Source organism: Perca flavescens, chromosome 23 (assembly GCF_004354835.1).
Source record: "Perca flavescens isolate YP-PL-M2 chromosome 23, PFLA_1.0, whole genome shotgun sequence".
Classification (NCBI taxonomy): Eukaryota; Metazoa; Chordata; class Actinopteri; order Perciformes; family Percidae; genus Perca; species Perca flavescens.
Genome location: NC_041353.1, coordinates 17,492,428 through 17,519,008, shown reverse-complemented (window position 1 = coordinate 17,519,008; position 26,581 = coordinate 17,492,428). Strand labels below are relative to the sequence as shown.

Below are 26,581 nucleotides of genomic sequence, written 5' to 3'. Positions count from 1 at the left end.
GCAGTCTCTCTTTTCACAACTTTCTGGCCAATAAACTCCTCATACAGCTCTTCGCCCTCTTTACTCCTCTCTCTTCCTCCATCTGTCTGTTCTTCTTTCGTTTAGACACTTGGAGTGTCAGTTTGTGTTTGAATGTGCTTGTGAGTTCTATTCATCCAATCATTCTGGTTAAAGGTGCCCTGCCACACAAAACCGTTTTTACTTGTATTTTTTGAAATATGTTAGGTCCATATGAGTTTGTGTTATGTCGTGAATGTGAAAATGAACTGCTACCTCCTCTGTCAGCTCTAGCCACTGAAAAGAAATAAGCGGAGAAATCAGGCCAATTACAAAAGCTGGTCAGTCTGACATCATGTTATCTGAGCTCATTACTATTCATGAGCTCGCCCAGTTGCGCTGGGTAAAGGATGCTGATAGCCAGGCTCTCATTGGCTGGCTGTTAGCCAGTCAGAGTCAAGCAGCTTAGCTCGTTAAATATTAATGAGAACTGGCACAAATCAAGCTAAGTCTTCCTGCAGGCTTTCTATACCACGCTAGAATGGCTTGAAACAAGGTAACTGAGGCATTTTTTCCACAAAAAATGTTAGAGTCCATGGTAGAACTTCAGACATTACCACAAAGTAATGAAATACGTGTGGCAGGGCACCATTAGGACTTGCATGTTTGTGTGTACAGTATGTGCACGAGAGCGCATGACCTGTAAGCGCGCGTGTGTGGGCTCGTGCTCGCTGTTCCAACGGCAGTCTTCTCTCCAGAACACTCCAGCTGTGTGCCTTCATGTTATGCCACATTTATTTTAATCTCACACTTAATTCTTTTGACAGTATAAACATATGCTGTCAGATACAAAGCCCACACAGACTGTTTAATACTCTTGCGGATGAGTTTAATACAACTTTTATGACCACCCCAATAATGTTTTTCTATTCTTGGATTCTTCCTTTATTAGATAGACACTAGAGAAAGGATACAATAAATGTAATAAAGGCGAGTGGCTGGATTTGAACCTGGCACTATATAGCTTTCATAAAAAAAGAAGAAAAAAAAAGAAACCAATTTCTCCTGTGTTTATATGCATGTCATCACACACACAAAATTACTGGTGGTGCATACATTACTTTAGTCAATGCTTTATTGTTTTTGTGTCAGGGAATCCTCCATTTGGGTGAAGGATTTCTTTTTCAGGATGTTCAGGAATGAGTCCCACTCGTGTTATGTCCCTGGTTTTCCCTTCTTGCGAAAGTTATTTTTTTTTTTGCCATGGATTGGGGGCCTGATAGCCTTTTCAATCACCTCCTGGGAGTTGTTCTAATGAGTTTTTCCAGCATAGAGAAAACCATCATGGGCTTTTAAGATGCAATTTTACAGCACACTCCTTTTCTTTATAAATTTTGGAGATAATCAGAGGGAAAGTGTACAAACAGTAAGTGACGGGAATTGACCCCACGCTGTCGTGGCAACTTTCTTTAAGCGGTTAGTGTGCATTTCTGCACGCTTCCTCTGTGATGGGAGTGTCTCTATACATCCCACGTACACACTGTTTCGGCCCATCAAGCTGTCTTTGAAGCCATTCAAAATAGAGCTGCTAAGTGGAAACCACAATGCTCTGTGGACTACCTTGCACTCCCCAGACCAATTGTGGTCACAGAGATACAATTAGGATCCACACGTTAAGTGGTGGGAGGCACGCAACCGGCTGGACTGCCTGACTCCTGTGCATCTCTGTACAGCCTTTGGCACACAGCATTTTACTCGGAGCTAACTAATGAGTGTTTTTCTAAGTGTTTTCTCTACTTTAATTGTGACTTCTACTTTTGTGCACTCCTTTTAGTGAAACGCAATACAATGCAACAGTACCACAAACTACAGCACAGCCTCCAAAATGACTGGATGAATGAACTTTTGGACAATTTATTAAAATTTAATGCATTTATCCTTTGTGTTGGCTGACTTTTTATTTGTTTGTGATGAGACAACTTTTGCCATTTCCTGGCTGGCCCCCTGTAAAATAAAAAATAATATTTTCACACAAAAGCCCTCAAATTTAGTTTTAACTAGGTGAACTGAAAAAAAAAAAAAAAAAACTGCCGTGACATGTTTTCTCTTCAGACATTTAGCCTCTCTTGTCCTTCACTTTTTCCATTCTTTTCATGTTCTCCTGTGTCTTGTTTCCTCTGCCGTTTCTTATCACTGTCATTTTTTGCTTTTATTATCCCTACCTCTCTATGCATTTGTTTCGCCTCTCTCTTTGCCTTTCTCTGTGGGTGAGTCACACACAGTCAGACTCTTGTTAGATCTTCAAGGCATCACCTGCACTTTGTTCTCCTGCATTTCCATGCGCTGATGAGCCTTGAATAACATACACAGCCAACAAATCTTCAAATGCGCCTCTTACATGATGGGTTGATGCGCTGTGTTGTTGTTGTTAGGTGTTCGTGTTTTCTGAGCCAGAGAGAGACCCAAAGCAGAGAGAGGTTTGGCTCTTTCATGAAATAGGCCTAATTTTGCTCCTTTTGTGGTGGGGTAGGAAGTGTGAGACAAACTCTAATGCTGTCGTGCTCTCCTGCTCTCTCTGGCTGTCTCTCTTTTCCTGCCATCTATTTTTCTTTCTTCTGTTCCATTTGATCTCCCTCCTTCTGTATGTGAGCTCATTGCTGTATGGTGAAAGTACTTCTCTCAAGAATTCATTTCTTTAAAGAGTGATTACAAATATTCTTTAATTACGCTCAATGTAGACATGCTCTCTGAATAATTCTTGCACAAACAAGGATGACAACAGTAACATTAGAAGGTGTTTGTAGGTCAGACACCTGAACTATTCTAACATCTGTCCTACTTTTCTTTTTCTTGTCTGAATGAGGTCAAAGACTGATCTGTCAAACACAAGAGACATGATATACCTGTTTGGTAAAAACACTGGCCTCTTAAGAAGCCTAGCCCCAGGCCCTAGATGTAGAGACTTACAGTACAAGTGAAACTTTGAATGAAAAATGAATTCAATAATTTGTTATTTAGTGTTTTTTTCTTTTTTGTGACTTAAAGCCCTAGTGCGTAGTTTCTGTCACTCCCATGAGGAATTCTAAGTAATGACAACACCACTGTTGTTGCATCCACATGACACAATCCTTCTGTAATCAATATATATATCCAATATCCACTATCTGTTTAGCTCTGTTTTGGTCTCCAACTCCTGAGGGACACATCCGGCTCTTTAGCTGCTAAATGCTTCGCTATGTTCATCAGGTGGTTGCTAACTTTGTCTGTCTTGCCGTTTTGTGCTGAACAGGTAGCATACTGTTGTTGTTGTTGTTTAAAAAGAAATCTTTTTCACGACCTTCTGCATCTGAAAACAACGCTGATGAGACAAGTAGACTGTGGTTCAGCAGTAACAACAGAGGAACATATATGTGTGTTTACAGTATTTGCATTGCAGGGCCCGTGCATTTATGTCCAGCACAAAGTCCACTCTAAAGATGTTTGTTTAATGGACTCAACATTGGCTTTTGTTGGAAGATGGCCTTCATAGTTCATATTCTGGTGCAGTAACCTAATCAGTAGCCATAAAAGCTGTAAAATGAAACAAGCATCGCAGTAGGTGAGTAAGGGGCTCAGATCAGCTTGCAGCAAAAAAAGGCCAATATAGGCTTTATGTCCTGCAGAGCTAAATGGAGTTACAAAGCAGCCAAACCCAGAACCAAAGTGTCTTTTAAAAATGCTCTTGATATTGACACTAATGCACAACTGGTTTTCTTTCGCAGAACGTTTAAATGATCATGGCATCATGTTTAAGTCTGAACAGTGTGAAGCCCTTTATATTTGAGTGACAGCCAGTATCTAAGGATGGGAGACAGTTCATTGATTTTGGGCACCTGATTAGGACTTTGACCTGTTTGCAGCGCCTTAATTTACCCTCTAAATTAGTCTCTTCTGTCTATTCTCTTCTCCATGTTGTGTCATCTCTGTCTTGGATATAATTTCTGTGCCATTTTCTTTCTCTTCTCCTCTTTCTATGTTTCGGTCTAGTTGTGTTTTTGAGATTTTTCACTGTTTGATTCCCAAAGGCTTTTTGCCAACATGGCATCATCACTTTGCGTAAAACATACACGGCACTTTCCTGAAGCCAAATGGCGTTATCTGTACGCATTTTGAGCTATCCACGTGTATGTCTACGCTGTATACAGCGGATGTAAACATACACACCACGTGGCCAATTGGCGTGTCATACATACACCACTTGATGAAATCAGTCTGCTTTTTGCTTACCATTTCAGCATGGTAGTCTGGTAGTCTGCCTCTCAAAAGCAGGAAGTGATAAGGTTGGGAAAAAATACCAAATTGCACACCCACGCTCTGCTGCCCACAAGATGCCTCTGCATTTGTTTGTTTGGTTGTGTTAGTTGTCTTCCTATTGTTCCACTAATCATATCTTTAACTTTGTTATTAGTGTCTCGTTTTTTCTAAGCTGTGTTTCTCTGGCTGTGTTTCTCTGGCTTCCTTTTCGGAGTCATGAAACCGCGTTGGTCTGGCACTGCAGAGCTTGTTTAGCTGACATACACCCCATTTACCTTTTGATGAAGCGATGTGGAGTGATGGCTCGACCCTTTAACCACTACGTCTTTACTGCACTCCCCCTTTTTTCCCTGTCACCAACTTTCATTAACACCTGGCTGTTAAACCAAATTGAAAAGTTCTAATTGGTAGATTATTGATAAACTCTTCTGAAGCAGCCGAAGGAAAAATACTACTAAAGTTGTTGTGTATCCACCACGCCTGTTAAGCAAACTAGGAAGCCTCCCTCGTGTCAAAGGAGAAATTGATTTGGAGTGTATGTTGTTTTTGTTCTCCACCTGTGAGGCATTACTTTGCTTTTGTCTTGTCCCATATCTTCCACAGTGTAACACCTCTCCCATTAGCCGACAATGAAAGTCATCTAATTAAGGCCAGGATGGGCCATGACGGGCCAAAGAGCAGGGCCAGTCCTCCTTTAATGTAGAGCGGCCATTGATCGGCCAGCGGATCCATAATGTAATCTGCATGCCAGTGTCTTAATATGGATCCACTCTGAAGAAAGATGAAAACAAGGGAGCAGGTTAGAGAGACCGGGGAAAGAGATGTGCATTTTAAGCAAAAGTCAGGGAGGTGAGGGTTTGATGGAGATCCACAGCTAGAAGGAAGTAGTAGAAAATAACCGCAGCCCGACTGTCTCCTGGCAGGCTTGAGAGTAAGAACGACTGAAGGCTTGGGGGGGATGACAGAGAGGGACAAACAACAGGGCAGCAGGAAAACAAGATTTCCAAAAAGGGGAAAATGACTGGCTTAGAAAGTGCTCCCATGCTGTCAGCAAGTGGCTGAGCCAGGCAGCCCTTCCTCCTATCAACGAAGAGATGAATGGCCAGGTGTACCCTATCACAGTCTTTCGCTGTGAAGCTATACTTACCATAGCAGGCAGAAAGTGGCTAGCAACAGCTGCTCTGCTGCAAGGATTCCTTGAAGAAATTCAGCTATTTACTGCTTTAGTGAAAGCAGTGCTTCCTATAGACGTATTTGTTTTATATATTATGTTTATAATGTTAGTGTAGATGTTTCACTTATATACTGTGGTCCAAAGACTGAACAGTGTTTATATGATTCTGTGCTGTCTGCTATAGGCATCCGAGAGTGAAGTTTGTTTACATCAAAAAGATTATTTTAATTCAGCAAAATATACTGTAAAATAAGGTCCAAAATTGAACCTTAAAGCTGCTATAATTGTATATGATAATATTGAATATTTGGCCAGAGCCACGACTGTAAATGAATGCTTATGTTGCTTCATACTGTATCTACTAGATGAGTAAATAAGCAACTGCAGTTTCCTTAAAAAAAGAAAACATTGTGTAGAAGTGAAGAAGTCTCTTTCTCTGGCTCGAAGTTCTTGTCATTCTACCATTTTGTAGACTTCTGTTGTCGCTGTAGAAGTAGGATAATGTGCTTAGAGAACAGGAATCATTGAGGAAAGGAAGCATGAGGACAAACCTGAAGTGTTCTAGGTTAAAATGTAAATGTGTTTTTATTGCAACTGAAGCAGAGACTCATCTCCAAATAGCAAAGTGAATTATGAAAGAAGGGGGTTGGAAAAGTGAAAGCCGTAGACATTTACACAACGCACTAAGTGTCTAACCAACTAGAGCCATCAGTAAAGTCAAAACATTTTTGGAGATGTGTCTCTGTGCTTCAAGCACTTCTATTAGGGAAGATGGAAGGGATGAGGAGCAAAAAAAACCACAATGACGTGTATGATGGAGGTCCTGATAGGTGTGTGTGTGTGTGAGAAGACTCAGATGCCTAGCCACATGCCCTTTCTCCACAGGCTTCTTTAAGATTTCATAAATGCAGAGAAACGTGTACTTCCTTTACATTATGCTCTTTATCACTTGCTTGTGCAGGGCAGCTGCTGTCTACTAAGGGCACATTTAGTAAATTATACACGCAACTGTTAGGAATTAAGAGCTTTATGTCACCCATTTTTTCTTTGTCATCTAAGTCCCATGGTCACAAAACATGCAAGTTGAGGAAAATGCAGTTTAGACCGGTTTAACTTGCAACATGCCACATTTCAGATTATGTTTATGTATTTCATCAGTGTTCTTGCTAACTGCAGCTTTAAATTGTGGTTATTTACTCACTCATAAAAAGCTAGGGAAAGAGTGTAAGTACAGCAGCCTACATTTTGCCTGCCCTGGACTATCAAATTTCTTGAAAGAAAGGGGCTTTTTTGTCTGTTAGTCAGTGTTTATGTTGCCAAAATTTGTAATTATAGTTTCCACAGTTTTATTGAAACAGACTATGATCGACTATGACTCTTTGACTACACACAGATGCTGATTCTTCTTTTTTTTCTTTTTTTTTAACTATACACCAGGGAATGTTTTACCATGCACTAAGACTGGAGAATTAGTTGGAGGTACAAAATTAGGCAGTTGCACATAGTTGTCAACATTTTAATTAGTGCTGGGCGATAAATTGATTTTATCGATTAACTCAAATGTGTAGTTAACGTCGATTTGTTTAAATGAAAATTGATTTTCTCCTTAACATCCGCCGACGCTCCCTTCTGGGCTCTCGTATCTCCGCCGAAATGACCTGCAGCTCTCGGTGCTCTGTCCCCGGCTGAGAGTCACCTATTCTCGGATAACTGAACCACCAGCTACCACTGACCTGAAGGAGCACCATGCGGGGCACCAGAGCCGGTGTTGAGGAACTCTGTTGCAGCTCAACACATCTACTAAATGCTGCCGATACGACCGAGCTGTGACGGAGGTCTGTAGCTGCTTAAACAACTAGCAATCGCCGCTCTGTAGCACGGAGCTCCTCTTCGACGTTTGTTTTTACCGCTAGTTACTACGAAGGAGCTTGCTACAGGTATGCTACATTCAAGAGACCATGGGATATTAATGTAAGTTACTCAGCAACAGGTGAAAATGAGGGCAAGGTTGCGCAACAACGTTAAAATTATTTGAACTTTTAGCGAGGAACGAGAAGTGAATTACCTGTATGTGTGAAAACAGCTTTACCTGTTTTGTTGTTGTTGAATATATAGCCGTGTGTGTGTGTGTGTGTTGTGTGTGTGTGTGTGTGTGTGAGTCAAAACAAAATAAAGTTAAAACTTGTTTTGAACAATTTCTTTGTCATCTGCATATTGATTTTAAGTAGGGGAGAAAAAATCGATTTAAATCTTAAATCGGATTATTTATTTATTTTTTGACAAAATCTGGGATTTTATTTTCAGGCCATATCGCCCAGCCCTAATTTTAATACACATTTATTTAGTCATTTATTTACATTTATGCTCAAATAAAGAGGCAGGTGTGGTCTCTGTTGCACCGCTGGCACCGGCAATACACTAAACTGGAGAACGACCGTCTTGGCAGAGGAAAACATGGATTGCATCTTTGTTTAATCAGACAAAAATATAAAATGTAAAATGTTTTCTCTGTTGAAATGCCAAAACTATTCTAATTGTCTATTGTTTTTGGGGGAACGAATGGAAAATGAAAACGGCTGAGTGACTTTTCATTGGGCAAGGACACACTTACATACTGGCACCCCTTGCTGTGCACTAACCACAGAATTTATGTAATCTGTGTGTGGGCATGAATGTGCCGATGCCTGTTTGTGCTTGTTTATGCATATGCATAACTTTCTAAGCATGTGAGCAGTACATTTGCTTTTGGTCTTACAGGATTTAAATGTTTTTCATCATTGATGATTGTTGAGAATTAAGTTTTTTCATTTTTACATTAAAGAGTAAACTAGTGTGTAAATGTGTGTAATGTTTCTCTCTAACTGGCAATACAAATATTTTTTAGAAGTCTTTGTTTTGTTGAGGCTTGCAGATACACTGCTATACATTCCCTTTCCTGCGTTTAGTATTATTTTGATATGTGTGTGCCTGTGCTGGTCTTTTATGTATGATCCATTTTAAATATGCTAATGTGAAATGGCTAGCTTTGCCCCATACAAATGAGGCCAACTGGCTTTAATGTGAGAGCCTGACGGAGGGTTGGCTGTGACAAACAACCTAAATGCTGTTAATGTACCATGAGTAGGGTATTAGAGTACCTATATCATTCATATACAGTAAATCAAATAGAAGCACACTTTAACATCATCTTAACAGAGAGGGAAGAAGAGGAGGAGGAGGGGGGCTCTGCTGGATGTCTCTATCACACACACACACACACACACACACACACACACACACACACACACACACACACACACAGGCCCTGCATTGTCGTGTGTGTGTGTGGAAAGAGAACAGGGGTGCTACATTGCAGATAGGCTGGCTTGCTGGAGCACCCAGGGACAAAGCTTGGAAGATGGAAACATACTGTCAGTCAGCTGTGATGAAATGCCTGCAGGAGTGTAACATCACACACACAAATACAGGGCACATACAGACACACGTACAGAACTCAAACCAAGGCTGATACCTCGACTATAAAGACAAGAGTCTCATCAGACTTGATAAAAACGGAAACTTCAATTTGATGACACTAGAAACTGTCTATTAATTAAGATCTCTTCTGAAACCAAAATGTCACATTCTGCCTGAATCTTGTGTTCTCGGTTGGCATCTTGCAGTAAGCAGCACTTTGCTTTACGTTAGGCATTCACTTTTGGCCCTTTCAGCATTCTATTCTGTCTTGTCTTTATATCTTCCCTTGTCTTCTCGGCATTCAATCCCCCTCATATCTTCTCTCTGATCTGTTGTTTGTCTGCTGGCATGGAGCTTTAGCTGTGGCACAGCGAGCCCTGGCGTGCCGTGATGTGCCGCGCTCATTTGTTTTTCACTTGCATCCTCACATCAGGGGATTACAACGCTGAACCGTTATATGATGATTGGCTCAACGTGTGTGGTTGTTGAAAGAAAGTGCCAATTCTAGAAGACTTAATATATTCTGCTGTAAGTAACTGAGGAGTTGCTGTCATTTGGTGTTTTAGTCACTGCTGTGTTAACTGTTTTGAACATCACGTAAACAGATGGGAGACTTAATAAAGTCTGTTGCTTTATTAATGCACTGCTAATGCGACTAAACCCTTTCATAGCTGCTTTACATACACACAACTTTCCCCCCCTCTTCATCGCCTCTCCTTTCCTTTTCATTTGTATCCACTCATCTGCCCATTTGTCTGTCTATAGATTGAGCAATCTGTAGAGTGGATCTTGGCCAGTTGGCTGTTAACTAATATCGGCTTCTTCCTCCCTATGGTGTGGCCACTGTCGGTCCAGCCTTCTATTCTAAGTTTCCCTCTGATTAATGGCTGTTATTAGCTCTAATGAGCTGCTTAGTGATTGCCAGAGCAGCGCTGCTGACATCCAGCAGGAACACTGTCTTTCCTACTTTGTTCCTTATCTACTTTTGCTTTCTCTAATTCCTCCTGCTTTAATCATTCAGTGAGATTATTGACTCCCTATAGGCATTATTTTCCCCCCGAGACAGTTTGAGACTTGTTCTTCAATTTTCTTTGACGCTGTCTCGCTTTGTCTTTCTCCCGCCTTGAGCTTTGTATCAGTCTCCACTCCTCTATTTGGTTTAGAACGCAATCACCATGTTTCTGGGGTTAAGTAATAGCATTTGGAGCGGCAGAAATTGAATCGAGCTGTGTGGTTTTGACCCTCAGTCTCTGTCTATCTCCACCTTTCTCTCTATAAATGTCTCTCTTTTATTCCCCTGAAATGTGTTTTTTTCTTTTAGACTTTTGATGGTTGCCACTTCACATTCATTGTCTACTTCTTTCTCCTTCAAGTAGTTGTATTCGTTATTCTCATACCTCTACTTGAATGCAAATTTTTCATGTCTTGATTCTATAATACCATATAACTTGGCTGCCACTCATACGTTTTTATTGATTATGAATCAATCCAAACATGAAACCGTGTTGACGAGGAGATAGATTGTATTCACAATATTTCTGGTTGTTTTTATGAGTTATGCTACGTATTACCACGGTGAAAAACGGCTTAGCTTACAGATTTTACAAGATAATATGATACTGTTTTATTATGAACCTACTAATTATAGAACATTTTATGTGATTTATCTGGTTAAACATGGATTATAGTGTTTTTAGTGTTCAGCAGCAAGTTGTGTATAAATAGTTTGTTGTAAAATCAGCTAATCAGATGACTTGAGATACTCTGAATCTATTACAGTTTTTATAAACTGTGGACAACCTTTTTCTTAAAGGAAATTGAAAGCGGAGGGATGGGTGAATAGTAGTAGTAGTAGTAAATATGTACTAAGTGTAATATGAGCAATATCTACTATAGTTGATTTTGCGTTTTTTTAGTTTTCTTGTTAAATCTGTAATGTAGCAGTGGCACAGCACTCTGTGTTGTTGATCATGCACATCACTCTGTGTTGTTGATCATGCACAGCACTCTGTGTTGTTGATCATGCACAGCACTCTGTGTTGTTGATCATGCACAGCACTCTGTGTTGTTGATCATGATTTAGAGCAGGCCAGAATGTGGAATTAACTTATATCAGCTTTTAGTGTTTATATGCCTCAATTTTAATGAATAACACCTTGTTTGTGTTATATTCTAATTCGTTTGATCTTATAATCTAATGTTTTTTTTTTGTGTCTGCATCAAGGTTATTATAGTTTTGCATTTTTCATTAGTTTTTATTTTGTTTTGACTTTTTGTTTTCAAATTCAGTTTAGTTTTAGTTTTTAAAGCGGGTTTGCTAGTTTAGTGTTAGTTTTAGTCTTTTTTTGTAATATGAGTTATTTGTCGGGGGATTCAAAAAGGTCAGAAAAAGTATTGTGTAATAATAACTCAACAAAAATATCATACAATTTTAGAAATATCTATTCACAATGTATTCAACAATAACACCAGTACATCAACTGTAGCCTGCATATGGTCATAAATATGTAAACGGTCTACACAAGACACCGCAGTAAGTGTAAAATGTGTAAGTGACGTGCCAGGAAAAAACCTAAATAGTCAACAGACTAAAGAAGACATAAACAAACAGGCTTTTTGAACTTTGGTTCGAGTAAAGTGGCAACCTTTTTGAAGTCAATCGACTCACACAGTTTTTTTTAAGATTATTCTTTGGGGGATTTTAGGCCTTTATTTCCACAGGACAGATGAAGACATGAAAGGGGGGAGCAGTGTTTCCTCTATGTTGATTTGACCGTGGCGGCCCCCCACGGCAACATTTCTGACCCCCATGGTATCAGAAATAGGGCTGCATTGTTAGAGTGCATGTCAGAGAACGTTTGTATTTTAGGTGCATTATTTACATGCTTAAGTAGTTACACTGCATTAAGATAATGTAATTAATAGTGGGTTTATTGTTATTTGCTACAGAATGCTTAGCCTATATGTCAAGATCAAAGTTGGCGTGGGGGGTGTTTGGACCTGCCCCCACTGCTAAAAAAAACCCTAAGCCGGCCACGACTCTCACAGTTGTGTAGACATCTCAGTATTAAAGGGGTGATAGAATGATTATATAGGGTATTTCACACTGTCTCCTAATAGGGTATGTAACATTGGTTGGGCTGAAAATGTCCCAAGTGATTTTCTGTTGGCCATTAACTACCCTGCTACAAGAGCTTTTCTTCCAAATATGGTATGCTCATGAATATTTAGATGAGTTGCACGCTGATTGGTTGAGTGACCCACATACATTGGAGTCTCATATCACACACACACACACACACACACACACACACACACACACACACACACACACACACACACACACACACACACAGGGGGAGAGGCCGACAGAGAAGGCAGCAAACCCGGCCAGCAGCCGCCACCTGTGCCGGCAGATTGTGGAGCTTGTGAAGTCCGATACTACTACCAAATTTGCAATTAGCCATAAATTTCCGTGAAACAGCCAAATAAGGAGGAATTGAGAAGTTGATGTCAACTTTTAGCTTTGTTGAGAATTGCCCGTTTTCAGAGGCAGTTTCAAATTGTGAGATTTGCAGAGGAAAGAGGTGTCAATGGGATTTTGAATTTCTACGTATGTCCTATTTACCCACCAAACTGTCGTTCTTCAACTATGACAGGGTAAAATCGGTTTTGCATTCTATCACCCCTTTAATACATATTAACCCACGCTTCCACCCGCTTTTGGTGTTCGTGTGTATTTACTAACCAGCAGCTATCGGGTCGCCGGTGAAAGCCCTCCTGTAGTGTTCTCTGTCCTGCGGTTGTCTCCGTCATGCTGCCTGGCCCTATACCCATACATCCATGCCCTGTACCGGGGTTAACTTCTGTTTCGGGGGAGGGGGACTTGCCGTTCTCCTTTACCTTGTTAAGGTAAGCTAGGTTAGCCTTCTTGTGCACGCTTCTCAAATGTACTTTGAAATTCGTGGGGTTTTTCCCTTTAATAAATTGTCCACATATTTTACCACCTTCCACTGCAAGGCTTTTATCTGACACAGTCGTAATCAGATAGTACTCTGCCGCTTTCTTCCGGCTTTCGGTACCGCCATGATGCCAAGCGAGGGGCACAGATCTGTGTTGTGTTCAGTTTGACATGGAATGTCGTGAATTTCTGGGTTCCCAGTCGGAAACTATACATGTCAACTCTGAAAGATATAACGTTATTTGTTCTATGAAAGACATTGACAAAGATGAAAACTATGGACATTTACTCGATTATTTTATTTTAGTTAGTTTTGCAAACAGACAGTACAGTTTTAGTTTAGTTATAGTTCTTTTTTGGTAATGCCTCGTTTTTATTTTTATTTCAGTTAACGACATTGGGCCTCATTCACAAACCGTTCTTACAAAGAAATGTGTTCTTAAACCCTTCTTACGAACTTTTTACGAAGATTCTGGCATTCACTAATGTTTTCTTAACTTGGATTTGTTCTTAGATAAGAACAAAATCTACGAACACTGAAAAGCACTTTTATGCACATTTGAGGGATGACAATTTGCTCCAAATGATTGCTTACTGCATTTTATTTAATTCTACAGTCGTTTACAATGATAGTATTGTACTGTAATGTATTTCTGATCATTTGTTGAAAAAAAATCATATTATGCAAAAAAAAAACTAACAATACAATTTACATCAGCAATTAAACGGATTAAATCGCTATTTATAGGGCCAAAATGCAGTGGTAGAATGTAACAAAGTACAAATTCGTTCTAAACATTTTTCACGTATCTGTACTTTACTTAAGTAGACTCAATAGTGCATAGCCTGCTTTTGACTTTTACTTTGTTACATTTTGCAGCAATTATCTATACTTTTTACTCCACTACATTTCTACAATGTTCCGTTACATTTTCTGATCAGTTTCCCCCCTCTGCCAAAACGTCTTCCTGACCGTCACACGTTTGTCTCACCAGTAAAGTTTGGTTGCCATAGATACTGTATATATGGGGCACCGCTGATCCAAGCCGGCTCCGGTGCTCCAGAGCCCGGGCGCAGCGCCGCTGACCCTCGGTAATACAGCCTCCGGTAAAAGTGAAAATAAAAACGTTTGTTTTTATTATTCCCGTTTTTAAATCGTAGTTGCCATCTATTTCTCACCACAGCGTCGTTTACTCCTCCGCCAGGCTGCGTAAGACGCGTTCATATCTTATTTATTTGGCTGGACCTGTTCACATCTCCCTATTTGCGCTGCTTCACACACTTTATTTGCTTACTTGCATGATTAAAGAAAATAAAATACAACCATGAACCTTGTTTGTGGTAGTGGAAACCTTCTACTTTTACTAAAGTAAATATGTCTCTAGTTATTTGTACTTTTATTTAAGTACTGAGATTCAGTACTTCCTCCACCGCGGCTCCGACAATCTCCGAAAACCTGTCTCCCAGGAGGTGCACAGGAAGTGTCATGTCTTTATATGGGAATTTGCGGGGCGTTTTTTTATGCTAATTAGGAACAACTGGCACGCGTTTTCAGTTACGAAGACGTGGGATTCATCAATCCTAAGAACACAGGTGCGAACAAATCTGCTGTTTAAGAACACTTCATGAATCTGACGTAGACTTTTCTTAGGAACCTTCTTAAGAACATATTTAAAAGAAAACTTAGGAAGATATTGGTGAATGAGGCCCATTGTTTTTTCCCACCTATTTTTCGTTATTTCGTTCGTTTTCGTTAACGATTATAACCTTGGCCTGCATGTCCAGGTGACTGATTTAATTTGTGTCTTGTGTTATTTTTTTTTGTGTGTGTGTTGATGGGTATGTTTATGTTTATGACAGAACAAAACCAACCAAACTACACCCTATTGAAATAGGATACGGCTTCAACAAGGTGAGGTGGAGGATAGAAGGGTTTTAGCCATTTACAAATAAATCCAATTTCATTGGGCATGCAGTTGTTAACTAAAATCAAAACTTAGACAGGACACCCGTGGTAATTGTTTTCAGTCATTCAAGGCATATTCAGACGGTAAGCACGATTACAAAAATGGGCAAATCTCTTGAAGCCATGTGATAACCCTTTGCAAAAGGATTGTACGACAGTTGTTGTTTCTAATTGTGTTTGGAACCTGACATGTTTTGGCCTACGGCGGGAGATGACCGTTGAAACCACAGAGGCCATTGTCAGTGCTTGACAACAGGATACATAAAGCTGAAAATCAATAGCTGTGCTTTCATCTGCATCCGGCCTGATCTTATTTCCCCCCCTATTACCAGAGATTTTCTCATTGCTCCTGATAAAAGCAATAGAGCTCTGAAATGATCCAGAGAAATAGTCCTGTCAAAAAATGATTTATCTTCTGTGAATAATCGCAGGGGTTATTGAATATTTTTAGATTAAGTTAATTACTTGACTATAAAAAGCCATAAATTGAAGCTCTCCTCACCGAGAAGCTTCAGATCTCTCCAAGTCTCTATTTCTCGTTCTCTCTGTCAGCCGCTTCATTGGAAGAAAGGGGAAAAAAAAAAAAAAAAAAAAAAAAATCTGTTTTATCATTCTGTCACCACCGAGACGCGTTCCGCTTGACCTGATGCAATTGGAGGCAATTGAAACAGTCATCTTACCGTGCTGCTGCGATGGCGGTGTGTGGTGTTTTGGCTTGCATCATGCTTTTTGTGCACGAACGCACACTCTCGCACAAAGACTCACACACATTGCAGATGTGTGAGCACGTTTGAAACAAAGCAGTCACACTCAAAGGCACTCTCGCCCATGCGCACACACAGGATCTGGACACACAAATAATCGTGTACGCATCAGCACACAATTACTTCTTTAGGTGTCTCTCTTACCACTCTGCATGTCGACTGCCTGTCCTGTTTAAACGTGTCAGCCGCCATTCATAATGTCTGCTTATTACTGTTTTTCTCTTAGCTAAGCCTGCAGATTACACACATTAACGACTTAATGGACTGATCCTTCACTTACATCTCAGGAATCTTTTCCTCAGCTCCCAAATGTGTCTTGTACATTTAGCAGGCAGATTTACTATGTCTTGAGTGGATCTTACGTGATTAAAACATGTTTATATGCGTCTTTACAAGGACGCAGCCTATATAAAGTTATCTGCTTGACACATGTACTTTTAAACCCCTTTGTTACAGGAAACCTGAGTGTAACCTGCGTATGAATATACTACATAGAGGTAGAAGCACTTTACATGACCTGAATTAACAGTTGTGAGGCAGTTGGTTACATAAATGTAATTGAAACACTATTTAAGTACCAATGCCTCATCGACAACAAAGCAGAGTAAATCCCACCCACTACTCCATTAAGAGCACTTGAGTTGTAGCCAGTGTTCCACGCCACATGTAACCAAGGACCCACAAACCCAACACAAACCAGTATAGAACGCAGTATAAAGAAAGTAATTAAAAAAATTTGTTCTTTTATTACCAAGCTAATGGTGCTAAGCACTTAGTACTTTTAAAATCACATAATGGTGTTTATTCTATTCAAACAAACCTTGTCTCTAAGTAACGCTTAACATATGCAAAGTAATAACAACAAACGTGCATTCAACCCTATCTTATTTGACAGGCTTGTCTCAATGTTTTGTGACATAAAAATCTTAATAAAAAAATCAATATGAATCGCGCTCACCTGGATCCTACACTTCCCATAGTGCAACTTGATTGTTCAAAGTTTTTATTTAAATATTCAATTTAAATAATATATAATTAATAAATTATATCTATGTGGCTATCTGCCAATGGCGAGTAAATGTTTGTACCAAAATAGTTGTTAAAAAATAAAATACTGTTTTTCAGTCTTCATTTTGGTGAAGGTGCAGCTACTTTCTTCTGTTGCTCTGCTGTCTGCATGTTGGAGCTTCGCGGGGGGCGGGCCGACACACACACACACACAGACACACACACACACACACACACACACACACACACACACACACACACCCCGGCGCACACCCCAGACGCCAGCCACCACGTCACTTCTGTTTACTGATAGCTATCGTTTTCCTCGGGCTAATTAATTAGCAAGTAAGTAGTGATTTTTGGCAGCCATCCTACCAAAAGAGAGAAAAATGAAATGTTAACCGATCATTGACCGACGAGCAGGAAACGGAGTCTCAGTTCACCTTTTTTCTTTTTTGACGACATAGTTAAGGCGGCAGGCGTGTGTGGCTTAGGCGGCCGCCTTAGCTGCAAAGTGCTGCGGGAAACCCTGGATAACCCTGATGACATCATTCAAATCTCTCCACGACTCCTCATGATGGGCAATCTGAACTTCAATGTGAAATTGGTGGAGTACACCTTTTTGAACAATCAACTGATAAATGTAAAGCAATCTGGAATTGTTTGGGTAAAAAGACCAATTTCTGCCTCATGTTTTTATGTCCCAACTTTTCTATTACATGCCAACAGTGTTTTTCAGAATGCTCCTGATCAGGGCATGCTTGCAGTGGCTATGAATCATAAGCTCTGTCAGTATTTGTAGATCCAGCTATGATGTGTACTATTGTTCGACATTCGACAATGCCCACTCCCCCTTGCGTACGTATGTTAGCACTGTGGAATTAAGCTGCGGAGGAAAACCCAAAACGCATCTCATCCCAGGCAATGTAATGTCTCTCTGGCATTGCCATGGTTACACAATTGTAGAGCATGTCGCCAACTGCGCAAATGTTGAATTGCACGTTTTTCACACACACACACACACACACACACACACACACACACACACACACACACACACACACACACACACACACACAAACACAAACACACAAACACGCATCTGTGTTGTACAAACATCCCACAGGCCAATATGACGGGTGGTGATGGGGAGGGCTGTAGTGGGAATAGAGATATTGGCAGCAGTAGCAACAGTTAATACGACGCGGTAGCCTTACCCAACATTACACACATTTAAGCTTCCTCGCACAAGACACCATCTTACCTCGGGGCAAGTGGATCATTACGTGTCTGTGCATAGGAAGATATGGTATTAATAGCTGTATTCAATTTGATGTCAAGGACTTACATTATCTTGCCAACAGCTGTGGGGCCTGCTGTTTGATGTATGGACACACGGCTTATAGTGCAGATAGTGGGAGATGAGAACATTGTTGGAGTGATTGTGCAGATTTTATGTCCCAAATCATTCCTTATCACTGGTGAGGCTGAAGTTCAGTGCTTTCAATGATTAAGCTCAGTGGTGTACTTTGAAGAAAAAGCTTGTAACTTCTAAGAACTATGGAATAAAGACATTGGATAATGTCCCCATTGATTTGCCTTTTTGGAAAATAGACTGACTTTAGATAGGTTTCTTTGTCTCATAACCCAAAAGAAGAAAGAAATAACATTATCCAACAATTAATCCTACTTTCACCTTTACCCATATCAGTTCCACCTGTTGTCTCTCTCTCTCACACACACACACACACACACACACACACACACACACACACACACACACACACACACACACACACACACACACACACACCTCCAGCTGTCTATTTTCATATCTTCACATCTTGTTTTGCACACAGCCATAATGCTATCCTCGTAACGCTCTCATCCCTCACCAGGTTTGCCAGGTTGACTCTCTTCTTAATTATCCAACAGTATGAATTCCACCTCTCTGGAAAATGTTCATTCAATTCTCGTTAATAACAGTGTTATCACACTAATTGTGTTACATTGGGAAAATTGCTTTTTTTTTTTTGCTTGCAGAAGCCCTAGTGAGAGATGGAGGGGGGGGAGGAGAGTATTGTATGTCTAACATGTGTCTAATTTTTTTTTTAATTTAAAGTGCCAAGCCTTGGGCTGTGTCACTTGGGTTCCATTCTGAAGGTGGAAAGTGGATTGTGACATGCTAGGATTTAGCAACTAAATTGTAAGTCATTAAAGTCATTAGATTAAACATGAACCACCCCTGTACATTATAAGTAATGACTGCACCACTTTGTGTGATCTTCTGAGCTTTCGATGAGAAAATCTTGTTAAAACCAATAGCGTTCTCTCTCTCTCTTGCGTTCTACAACTCAGGTTTGCTTGTGATTAATCTGAACCAACAGAAGGTTGTCAAACGAGACTGTTTTTTTTTATTGCCAATTGCTGTCTGCAAAGACACACACACACACACAAACACTTTATGATTACATCAGGGTAAACTAGCTCATTTATCATTTTACATCACATTACATTGTGGCCTCTAGTTGTAGAGGGCAGATGGCAGCACTGTGTGTGTGTGTGTGTGTGTGTGTGTGTGTGTGTGTGTGTGTGTGTGTGTGTGTGTGTGTGTGTGTGTGTGTGTGTGTGTGTGTGTGTGTGTGTGTGTGTGTGTGTGTGTGTGTGTGTGTGTGTGTGTGTGTGTGTGTGTGTGTGTGTGCAACCGCATCGGTCTCTGGAGGTGTAACCCGGCTCTGCATGCCAAGCTGTGCCAAGTGCTCACAGCTGGCAGCGACCAAGCAGTTGGTCTCTCTGGACAAGTTGCCCCCTGCGCCAGGACAAACAGGAAATAAGCCCTGGGGCCTGGCAGGAAACTGGCTGTGTGGCCAGTGGGAAGAGAGGTGAGGAAGGGGGAGACGAGGGGGGAGCGGAGAACAGCTTGGAGAGGCAGGGTAGCAATAGCACCAGAAGAGATGTCAAATGGCTGTACGAGGACGTAGGGGAAGCGGAGGAAACGGGAAGAGGAAGAGTAGAGAGGAAAAAGCATTGATCTACTAAAAGAGAAATCAAGAGACTATCGGAGGAAAGTCGAGGTATAACAAGAGATAGGAGCCACATTAAGTGGCAGAGATGAAAGTATGTCAGGAGAATAATAGTTCAACTTAGATTTGGGTTGTTGGAGAAAGTTTGGGATTCCTAAATTATACATTTCCCTGCATGAATAAAGGATTTGGGGGTGCTTTTTCCTTCAAAGAAATAATATGATGATTCTCATCTTTCAAGCAAACAATTGTCGCTTTCTAGATGTTATGTGTGCATGCGTGTAATGCTCCTTTGCTATGCCTTCAAGTGTGTGTGTGTGTGTGTGTGTGTGTGTGTGTGTGTGTGTGTGTGTGTGTGTGTGCGTGCACGCGTGCATGAGCACGCTGTTGGGGCACAGACATGAAAGTTTGTAGTTGTCGGCTTGTCTCTCTTCTCCCGCGAAGGTGAGTTTGTGTCAGACCCGCTTTCCCCTCCTCTGAAGATTCTGAGAATATCATTTGGCGAAAAGTTATTATCGCGCACAGAACCAAAGCCACTGAGACTCCCATTGTCTGATGTGGGGCTCATTGAAGTTGAACTTCCAGAAATTCCCCAGGTTCTTATTTGTGAAGCATTTCTACAGAGGCACGGATCATGTCCCAGACATGTATTGTCAGCTGGTCCTTAGTGTGAAGGCAACTGCTCCAAAAGTAATCACCAAGAGAATATCTTGAAGCAATTTCTACTGAGCCATGTATCTAGTGAAAGCAATTAGCAGTTTCTTCTCTTGAAGGCAGGTCAACTGAGACAAACGGCCTTTTGAGACATTCAAGGTGGCCTAATGTTGCTATTTTTTAGTTAGTTATGTTACCAAAACACTCCCTAGTTTGAAGGTGGTTCACGGAAACTACTGTTCAGCCACAGGCTATTATATCATCAGACATTCACCACCCAGGTTTGATTCTTTTATCCTTCAAACAGTAAACAGAAAGAGCTGCCTGGCAATGAAAGTGACTAATGACCTGAGCCGGTTAGTGGGGTTAGCGTCAGTTCCACCAGCGATCACAGAGGGCACTGTTGCATTGTGATCCAGCCACACTGATCCAGTACATTCACTCCCACCACAGGGCCCCTCCTCCTCTTCTTAGCCCTTCCTCTTGTGTGTCCTTGTTATTGTGATGAGCTTTGCCCAATTTCCACTGGTCTTCTGGAAGCTGTCCCTTCTAATCTGCTCCAGAGTCAAGGTCTAGGTTCGGAACTGAGCCAGACAACAAGGCTTTAGCCGTGACAAAGACTGATTTGAGACTTTGGGATACTCATGGGTCTCTACGCACGCCAGGAACAGTGGCATTCTCACCACCTTGTTATTCAGCAAAGACACCATGCGGATTGCCAGTCAGCCGATTTACAATTCATCTTTTTAACTACAAATTAGAGAGAGAGAGAGAGAGAGAGAGAGAGAGAGAGAGAGAGAGAGAGTTTTTCATGTGTTGTCATTGTTTTCTGCATCACTATAAAGGATCTATCACTAAATACTCACTTCCAATTGGTCAGATGGTGGCTACTTTTGTCTCTGTGCTATAACAGCTGCTCCAACACTACATTTCGCTTTAGTTGCTTATAGTCGACTGCGGCCTCAATTGAAGCCGGGGAGCAATATTGTGAGTCCAAAAATTGGATTTGAAGAGATTATATCTCTGTGTTTGCAAGAATAATGGCTATTATGTGTAGCCTGTGGCTGCATTACGTTTTGCTTTTCGCATTGCTTGTGTTAGTGTTGTGGTAAGAAGGAATTACATTGATATCTAATCATAATCCAGCCCCTGACCACTTCCATATCTGGTATTAAAGATCTGGTAGCTATGCGAACACCTTGAGCTGTCTGGGTGTGATAGGATGAAAGGTCTCACTGAAATGAAGGAACCGTAGCGCCTCTGTCTGGTTTCAATCCGTCTTAACCTGACTTCAAGCAGATGTTAAACGCACACACACACACACACACACACACACACACACACACACACACACACACACACACACACACACACACACACACACACACACACTCTTGTTACTAGCCTAGTAGTCCTGGCCCGCTGCCAGCTCCCTGTCTGTCTGTCTGTCAGACTGAGCATGCTCATTACAACTTTGACAACATTCCACTGGGGTTGCCAAGGATACCAAGCAGTGCTGCCAGGTCCGGTGGCTGTGGCTGTGTCTGAGTGTGTATTAGGAATGCAGAAACACATGAATACATAACTCCAATTTTTTTTAGTAATATGACCACACACATAAGCACACAAACATTCCTTTTCTCTGTCCCTCTCCTTTCTCTCTGTAGATCATTGTTAATCAGTCTCGTCCCATCTCCTCTCCACTGGCTGTCAGTGGCTTGTCAGAGGCCCGTCAAAGCCCCTGCAGTCCGTCACACACTGCTGCCATTAATGACATCTGATGACACCCGCTGTTGAAGTCACCCGCTGGGGATGACTAGAAATTCAGGGTGCTTGCAGCTTGGAAATTGTTTCTTTGCAGTCTGCAGTGTATATAAGGATGTGTCCTAACCTAATTCCGCGGCATTTATTTACACACTATCTATCTTACTGTCTTACTTCCTTCTTTACTTTTTACAATTGCCTTATTTTTATAGCAGCTTACAGTGAAATGCAAATTAAATCATAAAATGTGAACAAATACCAACAAAAATAAAAGTTGCATCATTTCTTATATTATGTGCATTGTTATGTCTGCAATATAAAAAGTACATATTATGCTGGAGTGTGTGACATTTGCTGAATGTTCAAAACGGTTGAACTAAGGGATTTTAAAATGTGGGCCATTTGACTGCTCGGTTTGTCCGCTTTTTATTTTTCTTTGCACATGCACGGCCTCCATCGCTTCATCCCTTACTTATTCTTGTGCTTCAGTTTGTCAGCGCTTTCATTCCTTTCCATACATCTCTTTCATAAGCCACCACCCTTGCGTCTACCCTTGCTCCCACTCTCCCCATTGAATGTGTCCTCCCTCTGCACCTGATGTTCTTGTTCACCTGTCTGTGTGGGTGGCTTTACGACGGAGCCCCTGCCGCGCTGTTAGAGCTGAAGGGCTCTCTGTATCTTTGTTCATTCTCTCTCTCTCTCTCTCCTTCCACCTTTCTTAAACTTTCCCTCGCATATTCTTCCACCTGTCTTTTTCCCTCTCTTCATCTCTTTCCCCTGCACTGTTTATTTCTAACTCTGTCTCTGTTCTCCTTTGTCTTCTCTAGAGGAAGAAGTAGAAAACTTTGACGTGTCCAGTCTCCAGGAAGAGGCTCTGAGGAACATTGAGGCTGACAGCTTCTGGTGCATGAGCAAACTGCTGGACGGCATCCAGGTAAGTGTGTGTGTGTGTGTGTGTGTGTGTGTGTGTGTGTGTGTGTGTGTGTGTGTGTGTGTGTGTGTGTGTGTGTGTGTGTGTGTGTGTGTGTGTGTGTGTGTGTGTGTGTGTGTGTGTGTGTGTGTGTGTGTGTGTGTGTGTGTGTGTGTGTGTGTGTGTGTGTGTGTGCGCGCCAACATTTGTCTTTGAAACTTTGTGTGTGCGTGCGCTAAAAAAAAAAAAAGGTTGTCTTAGAACAAACTCCGATCAAAAGGCCCACATATGGTTTTATACTTTCATACCAGCATACTGTAAATTCTCAATCGCCATCTAAAATTTGGATCAGATCACTGCTGTTCATGAAGCTTTTCTGGTCACTGAGCTGAATAGAGACAGGGAAACCTGGTTAAAATGTATATGGTAGGCTCTCTGCAGTAGGCTGTGTTACCAGTGTTACACGGTGTTTGGCCATACATCGCTTTCATTACTTGCCCACCGCCCTCACGACAGGTTTTTAAATATATAAGCATCCACGTTCAACCCAATGCTAATAGGGAACCTGATAACGTTAATGAGGCAATCTCTAAACTTTGAACGTGGCACCATATGGAGGCAACGATTGTCTAGAGTGGCTTTGCATCGAAAGCTTGCCGGAGAGGGCAGAGATCAAAGTAAGCGTTGTACAGATATTGAGCGTCACTGATAAATATCTTCAGTGGGTGGCAGTAGCTCAGTCTGTAGGGAGTTGAGCTGGGAACCGGAGGGTCGCTGGTCCAAGTCCCCATCGGACCAAAGTATGGTGGTGGACTGGTAGCTGGAGAGGTGCCAGTTCACCTTCTGGGCACTGCCAAGGTGCTCTTGAGCAAGGCACCGAAACCCCAATTGCTCGGAGCGCCTGTCCATGGACAGCTCCCTCACTCTGACATCTCTCCATTAGTGCAGGTATAGGTTCTGAGCATGCGTGTGTAATTTGGACCCGTGTGTAATGTGTGTAAAAACGACAGAGTGAAAACATTGGAATTTCCCCTTGCGGGATTAATAAAGTATAAATTATTATTATTATTTTCTTACAAAATGTCCGGTTTGATCGGTAACATCTGTGTCGTCACGAGTTTAACTGGTGGGAAAATTTGCTTGCTTGGCATCCCTAATATACAGAAACATATGTGCTTATAAGCTAAAAACTCAAAGAAACCAACAAACGGTGCCTTAAGATGATCACAAAATCACTTGAGCACCAGCAGAAACCACCCTGACAGCTTCCGGTCCTCCACGCTTCATTCAAACTGTACTCTTTCACAATTAAATATTAAAACGCAGTATTATTTCTTAGTGCGCAGGTGCATGTGCTGCGGATGTTGTATCAAAGTCATCTGGACAGATCTTAACACCCAGGTGTTAAGATGGATATATACATGCCCACCTTGTTGTATATACACTCACCTAAAGGATTATTAGGAAGTGCTTCAATGCATTTTGGGGGTGTGGTCCAGGTCTAGACAATCTCCTGAACTCCAAACTGAATGTCAGAATGAGAAAGAAAGGCCATCTAAGCAACTTTGAGCGTGGCATGGTTGTTGTTGCCATACGAGATGGTCTGAGAATTTCACAATCTGTTCAGTTACTGGGATTTTAGTCTGAAAAAAGAAAAACCTTCAGTATGCTGCAATCCTGGGGGGCCAAAATGTCTTGTTGATGCTAGAGGTCAGAGGAGAATGGGCTGAGTGATTCAGGCTCAATTTTGACTCAAATAACCGCTCGTTACAACTGCGATACGCAGCAAAGCATTTGTGAAGCCACAACACGCACAACCTTGAGGCGGCTGGGCTACACCAGCAGAAGACCCCACCGGGTTCCACTCATCTCCACTAAAACTAGGAAAATGAGGATACAATTTCAAAGCTCACCAAAATTGGACAGTTGAAGACTGAAAAAATGTTGCCTGTTCTGATGAGTCTCAATTTCTGTTGAGACATTCAGATGGTAGAGTCAGAATTTGGTGTAAACAGGATCTGTCATGCCTTGTTACCACTGGGCAGGCTGGTCGTGGTGTAATGGTGTGGGGGATCCCTTTTGCCTTCAGAACTGCCTTAATTATTTGTGTAATTTATTCAACAAGGTGCTGGAAGCATTTTTTTGAAATGTTGGCCCATATTGATAGGATAGGGTCAAACACGGTATTAGTATGGTGTTCCTAATAATCCTTTAAGTGAGTATATATTTAGGCCTGTCACGATAACAAATTTTTGCTGGACGATAAATTGTCCCAGAAATTATTGCGATAAACAATAATATTGTCATCGAGAGACCATTTGCATCTAATATAATGATAATGTCATAATAATAATAATAATAATAATAATAATAATACAGGTACACCTTTTCAAAGATCAATACACTTTTATTTCTAAAGAATATTTAACACTGGAACTGGAAGACATTTTAAATATCCACAATACTGTATGTCTTTGATCTCCTTTGGTATGTCGTCTTTCACGCTGATGTACAGTTGTGGAATTGCCGTTTGTGACACGTAAGTTCTCAGACTAGAGACTGTACTACATTTTACAATTATTTAACACTAAATATTACATTTAAATAATATATAATTAATAAATAAAATCTATATGTATGGCTATCTGCCACGTGGCGAGTAAATGTACCATAATAGTTCTGTTTTTCAGTCTTCATTTTGGTGAAGGTGCGGCTTCTGCTCCTCTGCAGGTCGGAGCTCTGTGGGGGCGGGCCCACACACACACACACACACACACACGCACGCGCACACACACACACACACACACACACACACACACACACACACTCCGTGTCCGCGGACAGCTGTAGGCTTGTACCGTTAATGTTCTGTGCATTGTCGGACACATGCAGCCACTTTCCTGAAACTGCTTACGAGACTGACGAGTCCACAGCGGCGTGTATGTCCGAGCCCGTCTCCACAGTCTCCACCTTGCAGGTTGTCAGCTGTGTGGTTTGGAATGAAAGGGAGAAAACGGGACGCCGAGTAACACGGTGGATATCGCTCATATACTTTTTTTTTTTTTTTTTTTTGGCGCCTTAACTGCAAAGTGCTGCAGGAAACCCTGCTCCAACTCTCTCGCTCTCTCCGCCTGGAGTAGCCTACCGCCCACACAAAGACCACGCGACTGACGAGAGGGTTCACTCCTCGTTACGCTAAGGAACCGAGAGTGGTCCTCCAGTCTCTTTAGTAGAGAGAGAGGGAGAGACGAGGAAAATAAACAAGCATGCAAATGGAAATTATCGTGGCCGGAAAAATTATCGAGCTCATTTTTTTTTTTATCATGCGATAACTCGATTTATTGACTATCGCGACAGGCCTATATATATTGTATATCTAAGTTATACGTGAACACATTAGTGACATATGCAATCTGTGCAGTGAGGAGACCAGTACTACATGTTGACTCACAGTTACCTAGATATATTTATCCTCTAAGTGCTTGTAAAGAGTGTGTGAATGCATGGGTTTTGTTTATTTTTCTGCACAAGCCTATATTCATTCTATAATGAACGAAGTTCAAGGAAAACGCCTTAATGCAAAATGTAACAAAATACATTTTGAGACCTTC

General features: G+C 41.3%; 1 protein-coding gene across 4 annotated transcripts in view; it reads left to right on the top strand.

Moving 5' to 3' along the window:
- tbc1d22a (TBC1 domain family, member 22a) overlaps window positions 1-26,581 on the top strand; it is a 131,307-nt gene that overhangs the window by 44,676 nt on the left and 60,050 nt on the right. For all 4 annotated transcript variants that reach the window (XM_028570956.1, XM_028570957.1, XM_028570955.1 and 1 more), the window contains one exon: window positions 22,888-22,994. In XM_028570956.1, coding sequence (XP_028426757.1) covers window positions 22,888-22,994 — 107 coding nt within the window. The remainder of the gene's footprint in view (window positions 1-22,887; window positions 22,995-26,581) is intronic.